Consider the following 13,704-nt stretch of genomic DNA (forward strand, 5'->3'; position numbering starts at 1 on the left):
GTGTTGTTCCCTGCCTTACACCCCTACCCTGCAGGGATGTAGACCCACAACCCTGAATAAGACAAGCAGTTATGGTAGATGGATGGAGAGAAACTTATTGCTCAAGAATCATGAATCACAATCTCATTTCAGAGTGAAGAAAATATATATTTCTATTTCTAAAGTATATATATTTTGCCCAGAATCATGCAGCCTAATCCTCCTTTTTTCATTTCTGTTGCAGACATAATGAGGCAAAAAACACACATGTAACGTTTGCGTAATAATTAGTCTAAATGCCAAGGGTTTGCACAATGCATACAGGTGTAGAACTGCAGGCACCCCTGTACAGTATGTTATATATACACTTGTATGCAGTACAAATGAAGAACCACTATCATATTTTTCTCAGTACTTGTCAGGCCTGAGGGTGATTGTTTGCCAGTTGTGGTTTCCATAGTTACCAGCTGCTTCTAATTAGACTGCATGAGGCGGGAAAGTTAAAAGCTGGAAGTGTCACAGAGCTGGCTATCCTGCATGTGAGTGTGTAGCTGAGGCAAACTGTGTAAGACTGAAGGCCATGCAGCTGCTCTCTGGCTGATTTCACCTTAGTCCAGTTATTGTGTTTTTGTAGCAAATGATGGCGCTTGGAGTTAATTTAATGTAAGTTGAGCTTGAATGAGGGTTGGGAGGTTTTATCACTGCAAGGTATTTGCTGAGTGCAGCTGATCTCTTCTCTTCTGCAGGGTGATTTGCTTGGTAGGAGTCTACTACACTGATGTAGGACTAAGTAAGTGCTACTGACTACATATGGGATTGTGAGGCTGGCTGGGAGCTTGAGTGTTAATGCCTTACCCTTGGTGTTGTGGTTATTCTTGGTCTTGTCTCACCCACAGGTGCTGGCATTGGATTTCCTGTGAAATGTGACTTGAGTGCTGGAACTTCTGGCAGCAGCTCTGGGGCCAGTGAGGTGCAAGTGGCAACAAGCACTTCTGGTTCTAATGAAGACACAGGATCCTTCTACTTGACTGGCACTGTAGGCTCCCAGGGTGGCCAAGGATCTTTCCAGTATGTGGCAGTCCAGCCTGCCTCTGGTACTATCGGTAACTATGCTTCTATGGTATTTGTACCCTCTGGTAGGGTACAGGGGCAAGCAGCGTCACAGCAAGGCCTAACGGTTGTCCAGCAACTTGGGTCTGGACAGGGTTATGCTGGTGCCCAGCAGCCATGGTCTCAAGGCCTAACTGGTGCCCAGCAGCTGGTCTCTCAGCAAGGCTTAACCAGTGCCCAGCAGCCATGGTCCCAAGGCCTAACTGGTGCCCAGCAGCTGGTCTCTCAGCAAGGTTTAACCAGTGCCCAGCAACTTGGGTCTAAGCAGAGCTACTCCACTGCCCAGCAGCTGGCCTCTCAGCAAGGCCTAACCAGTGCCCAGCAACTGGGGTCTAAGCAGAGCTACTCCACTGATGAGCAGCTGGTCTCTCAGCAAGGCTTAACCAGTGCCCAGCAACTTGGGTCTGGACAGGGATATGCTGGTGCCCAGCAGCCATGGTCCCAGGGCCTAACCAGTGCCCAGCAACTTGGGTCTAAGCAGAGCTACTCCACTGCCCAGCAGCTGGCCTCTCAGCAAGGCCTAACCAGTGCCCAGCAACTGGGGTCTAAGCAGAGCTACTCCACTGATGAGCAGCTGGTCTCTCAGCAAGGCTTAACCAGTGCCCAGCAACTTGGGTCTGGACAGGGATATGCTGATGCCCAGCAGCCATGGTCCCAGGGCCTAACTGGTGCCCAGCAACTTGGGTCTAAGCAGAGCTACTCCACTGCCCAGCAGCTGGCCTCTCAGCAAGGCCTAACCAGTGCCCAACAATTTGGGTCTAAGCAGAGCTACTCCACTGACGAGCAGCTGGTCTCTCAGCAAGGCTTAACCAGTGCCCAGCAGCCATGGTCCCAGGGCTTAACCAGTGCCCAGCAGCTGGCCTCTCAGCAAGGCTTAACCAGTGCCCAGCAGCCATGGTCCCAAGGCCTAACCAGTGCCCAGCAACTTGGCTCTAAGCAGAGCTACTCCACTGCCCAGCAGCTGGCCTCTCAGCAAGGCCTAACCAGTGCCCAGCAACTTGGGTCTGGACAGGGATATGCTGGTGCCCAGCAGCCATGGTCCCAGGGCCTAACTGGTGCCCAGCAACTTGGGTCTAAGCAGAGCTACTCCACTGCCCAGCAGCTGGCCTCTCAGCAAGGCTTAACCAGTGCCCAGCAACTTGGGTCTGGACAGGGATATGCTGGTGCCCAGCAGGCATGGTCCCAAGGCCTAACTGGTGCCCAGCAACTTGGGTCTAAGCAGAGCTACTCCACTGCCCAGCAGCTGGCCTCTCAGCAAGGCCTAACCAGTGCCCAACAATTTGGGTCTAAGCAGAGCTACTCCACTGACGAGCAGCTGGTGTCTCAGCAAGGCTTAACCAGTGCCCAGCAGCCATGGTCCCAGGGCCTAACCAGTGCCCAGCAGCTGGCCTCTCAGCAAGGCTTAACCAGTGCCCAGCAGCCATGGTCCCAGGGCCTAACCAGTGCCCAGCAGCTGGCCTCTCAGCAAGGCTTAACCAGTGCCCAGCAGCCATGGTCCCAGGGCCTCACTGGTGCCCAGCAACTGGCCTCTCAGCAAGGCCTAACCAGTGCCCAGCAACTTGGGTCTAAGCAGAGCTACTCCACTGAGCAGCTGGTCTCTCAGCAAGGCTTAACCAGTGCCCAGCAGCCATGGTCCCAGGGCCTAACCAGTGCCCAGCAGCTGGCCTCTCAGCAAGGCTTAACCAGTGCCCAGCAACTTGGGTCTGGACAGGGTTATGCTGGTGCCCAGAAGCTGGCCTCTCAGCAAGGTAACTGCAGTAGCTGGACCCTCTACCAGAAGGGTGTAGGGTCTCAGCAGGACTACCCCAGTGACCAGCGTCTAGTATCCCAGCAGGGCTCTGGCACCTCAGTGAGTTTGGTTTCTGGCCAGACCTTTGGATCTATTCAGGACTTCGGTTCCCATGCTGCCTCTGGTCATGGTAGCAGTGGGTCTTCAAAGCAGGAGTACCAGCTTGGCTCAGCTTTGTCTCCAAGTGCCCTGGCCCCTGGAAGTGGTTGGTTTGGGAAATCCTTGCAGCGTTTCATCCCAGGTGAGGCAAAGGTCTTCTGGGTTGTGCCAGCTTCCATTTGGGTACATCTGACATGTGACTTCTTTCACAGGGAACTAATTGTGTAGCTGCCCATTGATGCTAAACGAACTTGACCAGTGGCTCCACCATACCCGATATCTGCTCACCATATCTCTTTTGTAGGTTCTCTACTTTGGTCCAAGCCTTGACACTTGTACATTTTGGCTTCAAATAAATGGCTTAATGTGAACTTGTCCTGTGATTCCTTGACTTGTGGCTGATCTGACCTTCTCAGGGAGCTCTGCAAGGTGTACCTTTCCTTCAATCCTTTTTTTTCTGATTGTTGTTACACAACCATTGTGTCAAAGGGGTCTACATTATATTGCTACCTTAGTGGCATGTGACTCAAAATGCATGCCAATATCTCAACTCCATTTCTGTTCATCTGAAGGTTGGTTCATAGCTATGCACACTTGATAGGGGTACAGTATACCCTGTAGGATGACTGTCTATACCTCCACCTAGGCCTAGTGCTCACTTTTTGGCATAGCTGGTGTAGCCATAACCCTTGATAGTGGACATGACTGCCAGACAAGGTGCCTTTTCCAAACTGGCTTCTACAGCCTTTCCATACTGGTTTCCACAACTGTGACAGAGGGTCCATCACATCAAGGGCTGTTCTGAACAATTAGGGCAGAGTAATCATGCTGTATTGTCAGGGTTGGTGTCTCTGACCCTGCCCTTTGTGTCTCATCCCTGTTTAGCTGGCAAATGCTGCTGGCCATCCCATCTTGTTGCTCCCTGCTTAACCCTTTGCTACCCAGACTGCCATGTCCCAGAGACTGCATTCCCTCAGTCAGGGATTTGAGGCTCTTCAATGATCAGCCTCATCGGAGTTCCTTCTAGGTTTACCCTCGTGTTCTGCTCCAGCTTTTTCTACTCGGTTCCCTGCTTCATTAGCTTTAGGTCTTGTAAGTTCTTTAGCTCTGTGTTCACTAGTGTTTAGTTCACCTGGGTCTTGTAGCCCTGTGCCCTTGTTGGTTTTTTTTTAACCCACACCTGTGTCAGTCCTCCTTTTGAAGTGCCTGCCTTTGTTCATTTGGTCATTGTGAATGCTCTGGTGTCGATTGCCGTTCCCTAGCCTGTTCTTGCCCCTGGTATAGTCTTGGTCCCTTGTTTCCTTTTGGTTTCTAGTAGCTAGTCTTTGTAGTTTTTTCCTGGATGTATCGTTAGTAGCCTGTCATTCCCCCCCCCCCCCCCCAATAGTCCTTTTGTGGTTTACCCCAGAGTTTCTTTAATAATCCCCCTTTTTGTCTTGGAGCTGGTAGTGGATTGTCACCTTTCTCCTGCCTGTGCTGTAACACTACAGAAGGCTCCAACCCAGGGTTGGCATCAACGCTGACTAACAATGTGTACTGCATTTGTCATGGAAGATGTTCCATGTGACTACACACACACAATAGCCCCAAAATGGCTGTAAGATTAGACATTGCATTGTGTTATACAGACAACTTAGTTTATATTTTCAAATCAATTCTGGAGTTTAGAAAACAATTGTTCAGCTTATTGTAATGTTATTTGCAGGGACCATGCGGCAAAAAACAAACATCAGAATGAGAACCACATATAATTGGGCATATAAAACCGTAACACTTTCCGATACCATGTGGGTCACGGCAACAGTTGCGGCTCCTGAAATCTTATGAAATCATGGTAATGAGTTACAACAACTCCTGTTTCTGCTGGAGAAAGGAAGGTTTGTCACAAAGCTTGCTGTTGTATTCATACCCTACACCTTAAGGAAGGGAACTTCCAGCTGTGAATGTGGCTACAGACAGTGCACTCTGTGACTCAGTACGAGTGGGGAGGGTCCAGTTTAGAAAAGGCCTTGACTTCCTTTGAGGAAAATGGCCGATCTCCAAAGTCCTTTATAGTCTTCCACTGCACTGGGATGCATATAGTTTTGGGACCTATCTGCACACACTAACTTCATATCCTTCAAGCTTTGCAGGGACATCACATGGGTGATGTACTAAAATTTTGAGATTACCCTAGAATTGAAGCAATGCCACAGAGTGATCTCAAAAGGTATTTTCAGACATTGAATCCCATCAGGGCTATAACCCAAAGTCTTTGATGGATGTTTTTCATGTTGACGTTGTAAGGGTGAAGATCTAAACCTGATCAAATTTTGAGACGAATGATAGCAAACTGACTGCAGAGTCACATGCTGATGGCAAAGAGAAGGGCCGGGATTTACTCATGTCACGTAACCACAGTCCAAGTCGGTCTATACAAGTTAAATATGTTGCTGGAATGAGGGTTAATGATTTTGAATGAATGACCGTTATGTACATAGGACTTTATGCATGGCATTTATATTGATGGAGGCATGAATAGTCATGATCTGATGCCCAAATCGTGAGCTGAGAAAAAAGAACACAAGCAGAAATATACATGAATGAAGATATTGGGTCATTCCTGCTCTTCTGAAAAATGTTACATAAACTTGCTAAATAAAAACCAAATAAAATTTGATGGAAAGTTTAAATTTATGAATTATTCTGGAGGATTTTTTATGATCTGTATTTAAGGTTATTTGTAGACTTGTCTTTTAACTAAACTTGCTCATTCTTGGCGGTGATGTCAGAGAAAACTGCCTTTCAGGTGGACTGGTTCTGGGACTACAGGGTAGCTTCAAAGTGTCACAATGTCTGTGGGTTTGGTCACTGCAGCTCAGGAAATGAGGCTAAGGTTGCGAGGCAGTTTATCACTGTATGATATTATGTAGCCAGTCTCAGGTTTAACCGGTGCGAATGATTATTCAGCCATCTCAAGTCGTTTTGTAATGCCGAGTGCTGTAGCTATAATACTGTAGTATGTACCAATCCTGGTTTAGGAATTGAATAGAGATAGCAATTAAAAAAACAATAATTAATCTAACTATAATATATTTGCTGTGTGGTAATATTACACATAAATTGCAATTCAAATCAAAGTCCAGAGATCAATTTAACTACATAACATACATACACAAAACAATACAAGGCAAGATTCAAAGCCCCAAGGCGTGAGCCCAGAGACTATTCAGAAACTGAGACTATTCAGAAGAGCCTTAACAGACAGCTTTTATTAGGATTAGATAATGTTTCTCACATACTGTGGCATTGAGCGATCAGAGATGAGGCAGACCCCGTAATGCAGGAGAATGATTTATTAGTAATAAAGCCGGGGGCATCAAAATCCAAAGGAAATAGACAGGTGGATGGTCGGGTTGGTCGTGGGAGGTGAGAAGCCGGGCTGGTCAATCCTACAAATAAAGACGAGACGAGGAGACGATGGAACAGGAAGCGGACGACGGCAGAACAGGGCAGCAGGACAGGGCAGGCAAGCAGGGCAGGCAGGCGGGGATGATCAGGGAAGCAGGGCAGGAGGGTTAGACACAAGACAGAAAAGCGCTTGGTAAGTGTCATGGGTATGGCAACAATATTTCGCATTACTACCTTTGGTAGCTTGCTCTAGGGTTAAGTAGCTTGGTTAGATTGTGATGATTGCCCGCCGCTGTGTGGCCCCGCCCCTGTGGGCGTGACACATATGCATTTGCTGCATGGACTTGTGTGACCTAATAGAGGAAAATGGCGAGAGGAGAGGACGGGTTTGGGAGAAGACGGTAGGCAGGAACATGGGAACATGCCTGTGAGCCACTTGCTCATTGGGGGCTGACATGGGTCCAACAGACGAGCCCCAGTGTGCGTGTGAGTCCAGTATCATTGGAGCTGACTTGGCAGTTTCCCTCAGGGCAAACAAACAATGCAGACCAAAAGGAGTGGAGCCACCAGTCTTACAAAATACCAGCACAAATAAATGAACTATACTTTAATCATGATACTTGCTGATTCCTCTCCTTCACACTGCTTTTTCTGGTAAGAGTTGTGGTGGCAACATGCCCTGCAGGTCAGTGCAGACCTCTGTTACTGATTTCCGAAGGATCCTTAAGTATTTGTAAACCAGCTGGGACATACAGTGCCTCTGAAGTGTCTTGGGTCTGTCCCACTGCCTTTGCCCACTGCCATGTGCCCAGAGCAAGTCCCTTGGGAGCCTTCTGCGACGCCCAATCCACCTCACCTGGATTCTCTCAATTCCAAGGAGCAGTGTCACTATTTTGAGGTTCCTCCATATAACCAAAATCCTTACCTTATAAACTTAGAGCGAGACCAACTATAAGGAGGAGAAAGAGAATTTTTCCCGTCAGCACCAATCATGACCATAAGTGAGGATAGGGCTCATGACTGTTTTGAAATTTGGGACCACCAGTGTTGTGCAAGTTACTGAACATTAGTCAGTAGCTACATTTACTAGTTACTTCATTCAGAAATAATTCAATTACTTATACATATACAAGTAATTAGTTACTATCTGCCATCACAGCAACTTCTGCTGCAGTGATTCACCCAAAATTTCCAAAGTTGCCTCCTGATGAGGGGGCACATCTACTGGGTTGGGGAATTTCTCAAAGTGTTTCTTGGCAACATCCTTGAGTTAATCAGCAACTCATGGGAGTTTTACTTTTCCCAAAAAATGTTCTGAGAGCAGAAGAAAAAAATGATTGGTTCAGAGTGATAACCAATCAAATTGTAGAGGAGGTGGGTTCAAGAAACTAGAGGAGGTGGGACCAACCAATTAGATGCCACGGTCCTGCCTCCTCTAGTTACTGCTAGTAAGATTGCACCGAAATCAACCATTAATTGGATCAACAAGAATTTCAAGGAGAGACGTCCAATTGTTGTGAAGAAGGGTTCAGGGCACCCAAGAAAGTCCAGCAAGCGGCAGGACTGTCTCCCGATTCAACTGTGGGATCGGGACACCGCCAGTGCAGAGCTTGCTCGGGAATGGCAGCAGGCAGGCGGGAGTACATCTACACGCACAGTGAGGCGAAGACTTTTGGAGGGTGGCCTGGTGTCAAGAAGGGCAGCAAAGAAGCCACTTCTCTCCAAGAAAAACATCAGGGACAGACTGATATTCTGCAAAAGGTGCAGGGACTGGACTGCTGAGTACTGGAGTAAAGTCATTTTCTCTGATGAATCCCCGTTCCGATTTCTTGGGGCATCCGGAAAAAAGATTGTCCAGAGAAGAGAAGGTGAGCGCTACCATCACTCCTGTGTCATGCCGACAGTAAAGCATCCTGAGACTATTCATGTGTGGGCTTGCTTCTTAGCCAAGGGACTAAGTATTGACTATGCAAGAATGGGCTGCCATCAGTCACCATTTGGCCCAGAAGTTGATTGACAGCAAGTCATGGCGAATTGGAGAGGTCTTGAAAAAGAAGGGGCAACACTGCAAATGTTGACTCTGCATAAACTTAACGAAATTGTCACTTATGAAGTGCTTGTAATCATACTTCAGTATACCACAGAAACATCTGACAAAAAGATCTACAAACACTGAAGCAGCAAACAAATACTTGCGTCATTCTCAAAACTTTTGGCCACGATTGTATTCAGTACAAATGAAGAACCACTATCATATTTTTCTCAGTACTTGTCAGGTCTGAGGCTGATTGTTTGCCAGTTGTGGTTTCCATAGTTACCAGCTGCTTCTAATTAGACTGCATGAGGCGGGAAAGTTAAAAGCTGGAAGTGTCACAGAGCTGGCTATCCTGCATGTGAGTGTGTAGCTGAGGCAAACTGTGTAAGACTGAAGGCCATGCAGCTGCTCTCTGGCTGATTTCACCTTAGTCCAGTTATTGTGTTTTTGTAGCAAATGATGGCGCTTGGAGTTAATTTAATGTAAGTTGAGCTTGAATGAGGGTTGGGAGGTTTTATCACTGCAAGGTATTTGCTGAGTGTAGCTGATCTCTTCTCTTCTGCAGGGTGATTTGCTTGGTAGGAGTCTACTACACTGATGTAGGACTAAGTAAGTGCTACTGACTACACATGGGATTGTGAGGCTGGCTGGGAGCTTGAGTGTTAATGCCTTACCCTTGGTGTTGTGGTTATTCTTGGTCTTGTCTCACCCACAGGTGCTGGCATTGGATTTCCTGTGAAATGTGACTTGAGTGCTGGAACTTCCAGCAGCAGCTCTGGGGCCAGTGAGGTGCAAGTGGCAACAAGCACTTCTGGTTCTAATGAAGACACAGGGTCCTTCTACTTGACTGGCACTGTAGGCTCCCAGGGTGGCCAAGGATCTTTCCAGTATGTGGCAGTCCAGCCTGCCTCTGGTACTATCGGTAACTATGCTTCTACGGTATTTGTACCCTCTGGTAGGGTACAGGGGCAAGCAGCGTCACAGCAAGGCCTAACGGTTGTCCAGCAGCTAGGGTCTGGACAGGGTTATGCTGGTGCCCAGCAGCCATGGTCTCAAGGCCTAACTGGTGCCCAGCAGCTGGTCTCTCAGCAAGGCTTAACCAGTGCCCAGCAGCCATGGTCCCAGGGCCTAACCAGTGCCCAGCAGCTGGCCTCTCAGCAAGGCTTAACCAGTGCCCAGCAATTTGGGTCTAAGCAGAGCTACTCCACTGACCAGCAGCTGGTCTCTCAGCAAGGCTTAACCACTGCCCAGCAGCCATGGTCCCAGGGCCTAACCAGTGTCCAGCAGCTGGTCTCTCAGCAAGGCTTAACCAGTGCCCAGCAGCCATGGTCCCAGGGCCTAACCAGTGCCCAGCAACTTGGGTCTAAGCAGAGCTACTCCACTGCCCAGCAGCTGGCCTCTCAGCAAGGCCTAACCAGTGCCCAGCAACTTGGGTCTAAGCAGAGCTACTCCACTGATGAGCAGCTGGTCTCTCAGCAAGGCTTAACCAGTGCCCAGCAGCCATGGTCCCAGGGCCTCACTGGTGCCCAGCAACTGGCCTCTCAGCAAGGCCTAACCAGTGCCCAGCAACTTGGGTCTGGACAGGGTTATGCTGGTGCCCAGCAGCCATGGTCCCAAGGCCTAACTGGTGCCCAGCAACTTGGGTCTATGCAGAGCTACTCCACTGATGAGCAGCTGGTCTCTCAGCAAGGCTTAACCAGTGCCCAGCAGCCATGGTCCCAGGGCCTAACTGGTGCCCAGCAACTTGGGTCTAAGCAGAGCTACTCCACTGCCCAGCAGCTGGCCTCTCAGCAAGGCCTAACCAGTGCCCAGCAACTTGGGTCTAAGCAGAGCTACTCCACTGCCCAGCAGCTGGCCTCTCAGCAAGGCTTAACCAGTACCCAGCAACTTGGGTCTGGACAGGGTTATGCTGGTGCCCAGCAGCCATGGTCCCAAGGCCTAACTGGTGCCCAGCAGCTGGTCTCTCAGCAAGGCTTAACCAGTGCCCAGCAGCCATGGTCCCAGGGCCTCACTGGTGCCCAGCAACTGGCCTCTCAGCAAGGCCTAACCAGTGCCCAGCAACTTGGGTCTGGACAGGGATATGCTGGTGCCCAGCAGCCATGGTCCCAGGGCCTCACTGGTGCCCAGCAACTTGGGTCTAAGCAGAGCTACTCCACTGATGAGCAACTGGCCTCTCAGCAAGGCCTAACCAGTGCCCAGCAACTTGGGTCTAAGCAGAGCTACTCCACTGATGAGCAGCTGGTCTCTCAGCAAGGCTTAACCAGTGCCCAGCAACTTGGGTCTAAGCAGAGCTACTCCACTGACCAGCAGCTGGCCTCTCAGCAAGACTTAACCAGTGCCCAGCAACTTGGGTCTGGACAGGGTTATGCTGGTGCCCAGCAGCCATGGTCCCAAGGCCTAACTGGTGCCCAGCAACTTGGGTCTAAGCAGAGCTACTCCACTGACCAGCAGCTGGCCTCTCAGCAAGACTTAACCAGTGCCCAGCAACTTGGGTCTGGACAGGGTTATGCTGGTGCCCAGCAGCCATGGTCCCAAGGCCTAACTGGTGCCCAGCAACTTGGGTCTAAGCAGAGCTACTCCACTGCCCAGCAGCTGGCCTCTCAGCAAGGCTTAACCAGTGCCCAGCAGGCATGGTCCCAAGGCCTAACTGGTGCCCAGCAGCTGGTCTCTCAGCAAGGCTTAACCAGTGCCCAGCAGCCATGGTCCCAGGGCCTCACTGGTGCCCAGCAACTGTCCTCTCAGCATGGCCTAACCAGTGCCCAGCAACTTGGATCTAAGCAGAGCTACTTCACTGCCCAGCAGCTGGCCTCTCGGTTAGGCCTAACCAGTGCCCAGCAACTTGGGTCTGGACAGGGTTATGCTGGTGCCCAGCAGCCATGGTCCCAGGGCCTAACTGGTGCCCAGCAACTTGGGTCTAAGCAGAGCTACTCCACTGCCCAGCAGCTGGCCTCTCAGCAAGGCCTAACCAGTGCCCAGCAACTTGGGTCTAAGCAGAGCTACTCCACTTCCCAGCAGCTGGTCTCTCAGCAAGGCTTAACCAGTGCCCAGCAACTTGGGTCTGGACAGGGTTATGCTGGTGCCCAGAAGCTGGCCTCTCAGCAAGGTGACTGCAGTAGCTGGACCCTCTACCAGAAGGGTGTAGGGTCTCAGCAGGACTACCCCAGTGACCAGCATCTAGTATCCCAGCAGGGCTCTGGCACCTCAGTCAGTTTGGTTTCTGGCCAGACCTTTGGATCTATTCAGGACCTCGGTTCCCAAGCTGCCTCTGGTCATGGTAGCAGTGGGTCTACAAAGCAGGAGTACCAGCTTGGCTCAGCTTTGTCTCCAAGTGCCCTGGCCCCTGGAAGTGGTTGGTTTGGGAAATCCTTGCAGCGTTTCATCCCAGGTGAGGCCAAGGTCTTCTGGGTTGTGCCAGCTTCCGTTTGGGTACATCTGACATGTGACTTCTTTCACAGGGAACTAATTGTGTAGCTGCCCATTGATGCAAAACGAACTTGACCAGTGGCTCCACCATACCCGATCTCTGCTTTTGTAGGTTCTCTACTTTGGTCCAAGCCTTGACACTTGTGCATTTTGGCTTCAAATAAATGGCTTAATGTGAACTTGTCCTGTGATTCCTTGACTTGTGGCTGATCTGACCTTCTCAGGGAGCTCTGCAAGGTGTACCTTTCCTTCAATCCTTTTTTTTCTGATTGACACAATGGTTGTGTAACAACAAAGGGAACTACATTATATTGCTACCTTAGTGGCATGTGACTCAAAATGCATGCCAATATCTCAACTCCATTTCTGTTCATCTGAAGGTTGGTTCATAGCTATGCACACTTGATAGGGGTACAGTATACCCTGTAGGATGACTGTCTATACCTCCACCTAGGCCTAGTGCTCACTTTTTGGCATAGCTGGTGTAGCCATAACCCTTGATAGTGGACATGACTGCCAGACAAGGTGCCTTTTCCAAACTGGCTTCTACAGCCTTTCCATACTGGTTTCCACAACTGTGACGGAGGGTCCATCACATCAAGGGCTGTTCTGAACAATTAGGGCAGAGTAATCATGCTGTATTGTCAGGGTTGGTGTCTCTGACCCTGCCCTTTGTGTCTCATCCCTGTTTAGCTGGCAGATGCTGCTGGCCATCCCATCTTGTTGCTCCCTGCTTAACCCTTTGCTACCCAGACTGCCATGTCCCAGAGACTGCATTCCCTCAGTCAGGGATTTGAGGCTCTTCAATGATCAGCCTCATCGGAGTTCCTTCTAGGTTTACCCTCGTGTTCTGTTCCAGCTTTTTCTACTCGGTTCCCTGCTTCATTAGCTTTAGGTCTTGTAAGTTCTTTAGCTCTGTGTTCACTAGTGTTTAGTTCACCTGGGTCTTGTAGCCCTGTGCCCTTGTTGGTTTTTTTTTTAACCCACACCTGTCTCAGTCCTCTTTTTGAAGTGCCTGCCTTTGTTCATTTGGTCATTGTGAATGCTCTGGTGTCGATTGCCGTTCCCTAGCCTGTTCTTGCCCCTGGTATAGTCTTGGTCCCTTGTTTCCTTTTGGTTTCTAGTAGCTAGTCTTTGTAGTTTTTTCCTGGATGTATCGTTAGTAGCCTGTCATTTTCCCCCCCATAGTCCTTTTGTGGTTTACCCCAGAGTTTCTTTAATAATCCCCTTTTTGTCTTGGAGCTGGTAGTGGATTGTCACCTTTCTCCTGCCTGTGCTGTAACACTACAGAAGGCTCCAACCCAGGGTTGGCATCAACGCTGACTAACAATGTGTACTGCATTTGTCATGGAAGATGTTCCATGTGACTACACACACACAATTGCCCCAAAATGGCTCTAAGATTAGACATTGCATTGTGTTATACAGACAACTTAGTTTATATTTTCAAATCAATTCTGGAGTTTAGAAAACAATTGTTCAGCTTATTGTAATGTTATTTGCAGGGACCATGCGGCAAAAAACAAACATCAGAATGAGAACCACATATAATTGGGCATATAAAACCGTAACACTTTCCGATACCATGTGGGTCACGGCAACAGTTGCGGCTCCTGAAATCTTATGAAATCATGGTAATGAGTTACAACAACTCCTGTTTCTGCTGGAGAAAGGAAGGTTTGTCACAAAGCTTGCTGTTGTATTCATACCCTACACCTTAAGGAAGGGAACTTCCAGCTGTGAATGTGGCTACAGACAGTGCACTCTGTGACTCAGTACGAGTGGGGAAGGTCCAGTTTAGAAAAGGCCTTGACTTCCTTTGAGGAAAATGGCCGATCTCCAAAGTCCTTTATAGTCTTCCACTGCACTGGGATGCATA

At 49.2% G+C, this 13,704-nt stretch overlaps 1 protein-coding gene across 7 annotated transcripts; it reads left to right on the forward strand.

Annotated features, from left to right (window-relative positions):
* The first annotated feature begins 498 nt into the window (after nt 1–498).
* On the forward strand, nt 499–12,004 carry LOC140592125 (uncharacterized). Of its 7 annotated transcripts, none has more exons than XM_072714595.1 (6): nt 499–642; nt 726–769; nt 870–2,629; nt 9,741–10,986; nt 11,059–11,787; nt 11,858–12,004. In XM_072714595.1, the coding sequence occupies exons 1-6, from the start codon at nt 617–619 to the stop codon at nt 11,863–11,865; spliced, it is 3,813 nt and encodes a 1,270-aa protein (XP_072570696.1). In that variant the 5' UTR covers nt 499–616; the 3' UTR covers nt 11,866–12,004. The 7 variants fall into 7 exon arrangements, with proteins under 7 accessions (XP_072570696.1, XP_072570697.1, XP_072570698.1 ...); XM_072714596.1 differs by having other exon boundaries at nt 870–2,337; nt 2,548–2,629; nt 9,741–11,787; XM_072714597.1 differs by having other exon boundaries at nt 870–2,263; nt 2,579–2,629; nt 9,741–11,787.
* The last annotated feature ends 1,700 nt before the right edge of the window (nt 12,005–13,704 follow it).

The sequence above is a fragment of the Paramormyrops kingsleyae genome, chromosome 7, assembly GCF_048594095.1.
Source record: "Paramormyrops kingsleyae isolate MSU_618 chromosome 7, PKINGS_0.4, whole genome shotgun sequence".
In the NCBI taxonomy this organism is placed as follows: Eukaryota; Metazoa; Chordata; class Actinopteri; order Osteoglossiformes; family Mormyridae; genus Paramormyrops; species Paramormyrops kingsleyae.

Bases quoted from the DNA above. Each gene is read 5' to 3' on its own strand.
- LOC140592125 (XM_072714591.1), top strand. From the start codon at position 617: ATGATGGCGCTTGGAGTTAATTTAAT. The intron at 643-725 runs GTAAGTTGAGCT...TCTCTTCTGCAG, and splicing joins GCGCTTGGAGTTAATTTAAT to GGTGATTTGCTTGGTAGGAG. The intron at 2,630-9,740 runs CTAACCAGTGCC...TGGTCCCAGGGC, and splicing joins AACTGGCCTCTCAGCAAGGC to CTAACCAGTGCCCAGCAACT.